At 34.3% G+C, this 6,561-nt stretch overlaps 1 protein-coding gene across 1 annotated transcript; it reads left to right on the top strand.

Annotated features, from left to right (window-relative positions):
- Positions 1 to 798: 798 nt before the first annotated feature.
- Positions 799 to 2,105, top strand: LOC141608979 (uncharacterized). Its single transcript, XM_074428268.1, has one exon. The coding sequence runs from the start codon at positions 1,070 to 1,072 to the stop codon at positions 1,670 to 1,672; it is 603 nt and encodes a 200-aa protein (XP_074284369.1). The 5' UTR covers positions 799 to 1,069; the 3' UTR covers positions 1,673 to 2,105.
- The last annotated feature ends 4,456 nt before the right edge of the window (positions 2,106 to 6,561 follow it).

The raw sequence follows: 6,561 nt of genomic DNA, 5'->3' as shown, positions 1-6,561 counted from the left end.
CTCTCTCCTGTAAAGATGAACAAACTGAGGGCTCGGCTTGGGGCCGAACGTACTCACTCCGACGCTCAAGTCAGTAAACTTAGAGAGATAAGTTGTATGTTAACTTGGCAAAGTATATTGTAGAGAGATAAGGGAGTTTATACCAGATTTCCAGTTAGTTTCTCAATGAGAGATGATGAGTATTTATAGACTTTCACCTTTTGTCACGTAGTGGCCAAGTGGCCAAGTGGAAGCGGTGAAAAGACTGTTTTACCCTCGGCCGAGGGACCCATGGCAGTCGGTCGGGCAGCCTGGTTGACTCCATGCCGAGGGGACCTGGATGTGAGTACGCGGATATGCCTCTCGGCCGGCTAGTTTGCCGAGCCGAGATCAGTGACAGCAGTCGACAGGCTTTGTCGGTTTAAGTCATTAATATGTTGATTTGCTGTCTTTTTAGCTTTGACCTTGCTCAATATGTTGACTCGGTCAGCGGGTGCAGAATATGCCCCATCAGTTCTGTTGAATCTCAAAACCCTATATCGATCCAGACTTGAATGCTAGTTAAACTTAAAAATGCTGAAAAGCCATGTTTTAAAAACTAATGGATGGTGATACAATCTAGCCCTCTTTTTCAGCGAATAATTTACAATTATTTTATTTTATGAATGGAAAATAAAGAAAGTGTAAACTATTGACCAAAGATCCTCCGTCTTTGCCGGATTGGCAAGACCTGATAACTAGAGTGAAAGTTGTTATTTTTACATAAATTAAGAATGTGGATGACATAAGAAGGTACGTAGATCAAGGAAAGAAGCATTAAAGTTTGTATGAAATGGAACACCAACTCCAATGTTAACAACATGGAAGGAAGGGTATCTCTTAATTAATCATGCGTGGAGCCCGGCGTTCCTTAAGCACCAACTCCACCTGCCTGCCCCCCTTACGCCTTAAATTGCATCTTCCCCTTTCACATGTTCTTTTCCTCTCTTTCACCATCACCACTATACTAACTACTTTCCATTTCAAATGTGACAAATTTCTCATTCAGTTCGAGTTCAGATCAGGTTAAATCATTAACTCGACTTAGTTCATGTCCACAACAAGCCCAATCTCACCAATCTCATCAACCTTTTCTACTACTAGTACTAGTACTAACAATGTGGGACTTGGTTATGGCATTGCTATTGCAATTAGCATCCTAGTCCTAATCTCAACCATAATGCTTGTCTCCTACGCCTGCATACGTGTCAAAGCAGGCGGCCCAAACAATGATGATGATGATGATGATGATGATGATGATGATGATGAAGATACCGACACAGACGAAGTTGCTGCCGGCATTGGGGGTGGACCACACCGGCCAGTAGTCAACAGACTTCCAGGCCCAATGCTGGTAAAAGTGTGCTGGGAAAAGCAGCCTAAAAAAGAAGTGAGTTATCCTGAAGTTGTATTGGGAGAAAGTAAGAGGCTGCCGAAACCCAATAACGGCCCGTGTTCCATATGTTTAGCAGAGTATAAGCCTAAAGAGATTGTAAGGTGCATGCCTGAATGTAACCATTGTTTTCATGTTAAGTGCATTGATCAGTGGCTCAAAATGAACCCTACTTGTCCTCTTTGTCGAAGCTCGCCAGCGGTTACCCCTGCCCGAACTCCCTTGTCCGAGTTGGTACCCTTGGCCTTTCATCCTAGATGACGATATTTTACTACAAGATCGATTTTATTAGTATTATAAGTCATAGAACATCTAGAACAAATATCGATTTTTTTTTACAGCAACTGAATAAGATTCAAGCTTATTCAAACAAGGATCTCGGTTCAGGTGATGTGTTGGTCAAGAAGGTTTTGTAATAAATTACTCCTATAATAGAAAGGCATCATGTTGTACAAGTGTTATACTCCGTATGAGATTGTCAGATTCCAATTACAAAAAAAATCAGTCTTAAACCTCTCAATACTTAAGAGGGAGTTAGCTACATACTAGGTTGGAGTTTGAATCCTCATTTCTGTATATTCAACTGTTTTAGATAACTGGTTAAGACGAGAAGAAAAGTAACAAAATAGTGAAGTCGAGATAGCATTCTCTTGGTTTCCATTTGTTTTATCTTAACTAGTTTGTCTTTCGAAATCAAATGAAAAGTAGAGTAAAAAAATGAGATCGAGAAAATTTATCCACTAGGATATCTTAGTAAATGGTATTATTTGTATTCAATAAGCATTAATTAGGACATCTCTCACTAATTTACTAAGAGACGGTCTCTCTAAGTTTTGGTGATCTTAGTAAATCAATCAATATCTATCTATCTATCTATATATCTATCTATATTATTAAAGGAAGCTTTTTTCGAGCGATTATAGAGTCTCCAACTTTTTTGAGCTTCTAAAATTTAAAATAAATATAAAAATTTAACAAAAGATATAGTTTCAAATAGTCTTATAAGTATTTTAGACATACAACTAAATTGAAACTCCAACTTCTAATCTAATGCTCTTATATAATATATAATAAATAAATTGATAAGAAATTATAAACTTAATACTAATAGATGTCATGTATAATTAAAACACTAACAAACTAATGTGTATATATATATCGTCTTCTAATTCAATAAATCATCCCTGCGCACTTCGGCTTTATTTTCACGTTTGCTTTACTAATTTTCCCTTTGTTTCTTTGTTTTTTTTCTGTTGCAGATATACCATGTAATGAACTAATGTTTACGAGGACGTAAATTTATACATCCAGTGTTTTATAATTGCTACCTAATTGGTAAATCTTTTGATCTTCACCGTTGGCTTTGATGTTACTCAGTATCATTCTTTTTACTTCTTTGTCGTGTTTTCCTCCCTTCTCACATGTTAGAAGCTTAGGGCTACTCTCTTATGAGACCAACCTTATTCTACGTTTCGATCATGCTTTTACGATATTTTAATTACTTTGTCCATACTACTGTTATGGTCTACGTGCTTACTTCCTTTTTATTCAACAATCATCATATTCATTTATTTTTTCCTTTCATTTATTTGTAGGTGTTTCACTTTTATGGTCATTTCTGAGAGGTCATAAATAATGGATCCCCTATGAGAAGAAGATATGTGCTACCGTTCTTAAGCAGTGTATAAGAGAAACATTTGTGGCAATTCAAATAATAATGCCGTGGAGATAGAAAAAACACAAACTATCACGTAAACCAACAAAAACAAACAATCAAAGTACGGAGTATATATGTCAAGCTTAATCCCTATATGTTTGATTCTTATTCTTATTCTCTCATTCGTTCTCAAGTATATTTCTCCCATATGTACGTCAAAATTACCTTACACATAGCAAATAGTTGCATATACAGCACTATAGTCCATCCTTACATTCTTTTCTATTGTTTGCGTGTATTTTTGGGATGTATTTCTTCCTTATGAGAAAGATTTTATGGAGCAAAATATGTGACTGTAGCCCCATAAAATAGCGGGATTGTGGGTTTGAGCAAAACAAGTCCTTTTGATCGTATTTACACAACAAGCTTAGGGCTCATGCGGAGTTTGCTAAGTAAACAAATGAAGGCGTGGGAGAATCACTCACTTACTGATAAGAAAATAAAGTCTATTTGTTATACCGATGCGATATATTATTCTTACAGAATTTATACTAACACAAACCCTATAATTTATACTAACACAAACCCACCTAAAATTTAATAGTCATACGATGCATTTGATAAGTTTGGAAAAAAATGAGTAGTAATTGAAATGGTTTTGAACTTAGATCTCCATTCTTGGGACATTTATGTATGCTTTGAAACACGTTTGTTTGCACTATAAAAAAACATTATGTATAGATATAAAGTTTTAGCATTAAAATAAACATAAAAGATAATGAATCAGCAATAATAATAGCATGAGTAAAGGTAATAGAAATAGTTATATAGCCTTTTGAGCTATTTTTAGGTAGTTCAACACCGGAACTTTTAATATCCCGTTTAGTTGATAAGAAGTTATATTATTTGCAAATTGTTTAGATAGATGTTCTACTACATAGCAAGCAATATACATAGGTAATCGGGTTAGTTGAGCCGGGTTAACTTGGGTCAGGTCATAATGGTTCGAGTCATATCGATCAGCCTCCCCCTTCGGGCCGGACCGGGTCAGTTTCGGGTCAAGCGATGTATCGGGTCAGGTCATTATCAAGTCTGGTTAATTCATCGCATTAATTTAATTTTTGACCGCTAAATTTTGTTTTTAACAATTATTTAGTATAATTAATTCATTATTATGTCAAACGTATCAATTTAAACAAAAAATCACTTTAATTTGATCAATATATTAAGTTTAATAATTATCAGGTCATCAATTTAATCGGGTTAATCACGGGTCGGGTCAGTACCGTGTCTGGCCTGGTTCGGGTCACTAATTAATGGGTCATCAGGTTACGGGTCGATTTCGGGTCGCAAAAATTTTGGGTCCTGTCAGGTCAGGTTGGGTCGGGTCAGACTTGCCAGCTCTACGTATACATGATATGAAGAGTAAATAAAAAATTTCGAATAAATTTAATTCAATTCGGTTTTAAGTCCATTAGATTAAGTTTTCAGCCCAACTCAACTCATGGTGAACTTAAACTCTTATCTATAATAATCCAATTAACTTTAACTCACTCAATTCAGCTTTAATAAGATTTGATTCGGTTAAGCTCTTAAAGAAACCATAATCTATCTAAATCTGCATTTTCGCATGTTATAAGTACCGCGATTGTTATCATTTCATAGATCACAAGATATTACAATTAGGCCCGGGCATCGCCCGGGCATTAAATCTAGTATATTAATAAAGGAAGCTTTTTTCGAGCAATATTAGAGTCTCCAACATTAACAAAATACCTCGGTCTAATAAATAATGCTATATAATTATAACTATAAAAAAAGTTAAAAAAATTCAACCTTACAACGATTCTTAAACAAACTTTCTATATAAACACAAACACTAATATATTAAAAGGACTTCCCATGCATTAATACACTACTTGAACACAAACACTAATATATTATAGGACTTTTCCGTGCATCAATACACTATTTTCGTAGAATAAAACTATATTTAATTAAATGGATAGAATTGTAATATACTATTGTTTACAAATCCTAAACTAATGCAAATGCTACCTCTACTAAATATAAATACATTCCTCCAGACGCACTCCCTCCCGTAAATTTTTATTGAGGTTTCTATTTTTTTCGTCTAGATTAGAATGTTGTGCATATATGTCAGATTTCATCAATCTTAGTTTCTTGCGGAAGTTTTTGTTGTTTAAAGATCTAGCTAGAAGTTGTAGTACATAATTTGACGTCTAATTTATTTTATTGATTTACGTATAGGATGAATATGGAAGCATTGGATTTGAGAAGACATAAATAACAAGGTAAACCTCTTTATAATCTGCCTTCTGAATTTTTGGATTTTATACTTTATTATGCATTGGATTTAACGTGTTCTTATTTTGATAATATCACTAATACTACTTAAATTTGTGTTTTTTGATATTTTGAGTCTCAGCTCTATATTTGAGGTAGCACAGGATGATATTATCGTAAAGGAATGCATGATCACTTTATTTATAACTGCTTTTATCTAGATCAAAGCATATGAGGCTATGAGCAAAGGCGAAACCAGCATTCTTATTTGTCGAAGATGCTATCAAAAACCGGGAGTTCGCTACAATAATCTTCCCCATGCCATTTATTAGTCAATTTATGTTATGTGAATGATTTAGTATTTATTTTCTTTTTAGTTTCATTGTTTGACGTTCGTGCTAATTTGCAGCTTACGAACAAAAGCGTTGAAGTGGTTGTGATGAAATGTTATTCGATGGCAAAACAGCTCAATGGAAAACGCATTCTCTACCATATAAAGTTACGATATGTGGTACTCATCATTACATGGTTTTAAATCCCGCCATCAATATCAATATCGCCCTTATATCTTCCTCCATACAAAAAACAGTTTAACACCAATCGTATTTCCATGAAAGGATACAAGTACTATTGCTCTCCTTCTACCATCTTTTCATTGTCTTAGTTTTAGTTTTATTCTTCGTAATCTTAATAAGGTTGCCCACAACCTGACTAGAACCGCAATGGGTTTGTAAAACTTATAACTTTATAGCTGCCAAAAAAAAAAAAAAAACTATTGGTATTACTTATTAAAGCTTAAAAGTGAATTTGACGTATACGGCGAGGAGGTTTGGTAACACCAATTGTCTAAGGGGTAAGTATTTTTAACACTATATTTTATCTTAACCTGAGGGTTAGAAAAAAACTATAGAATGAGTATGGTCCAGAAGGATTAAGAGAAATCACTATCGATCTCGGTCACTACATAAGTAAAGAGGGGGAAACATTAGTTCCAAAAGGATTCTTAAGCAAATTCTTTATTAGAGGACAAACTTCATATTTAAATTCCAAAAACAATTTTTACGTTAGTTGAAATGAATTACTACATATCATCTAAAATCGTCAATAATATCACAATAGCTAAGAAAGATACATATGGAAAAAAAATGATTTTGATAACTCATATAGTCAACTTGAATCAACCAAT

Source organism: Silene latifolia, chromosome 10, assembly GCF_048544455.1.
Source record: "Silene latifolia isolate original U9 population chromosome 10, ASM4854445v1, whole genome shotgun sequence".
In the NCBI taxonomy this organism is placed as follows: domain Eukaryota; kingdom Viridiplantae; phylum Streptophyta; class Magnoliopsida; order Caryophyllales; family Caryophyllaceae; genus Silene; species Silene latifolia.
The sequence above is the reverse complement of the archived record's forward strand: the minus strand, read 5'-3'. Positions and strand labels throughout refer to the sequence as shown.

What these genes read in the sequence shown, in the direction of transcription:
- LOC141608979 (XM_074428268.1), top strand. Translation starts at nt 1,070, where the DNA reads ATGTCCACAACAAGCCCAATCTCACCAATCTCATCAACCTTTTCTACT.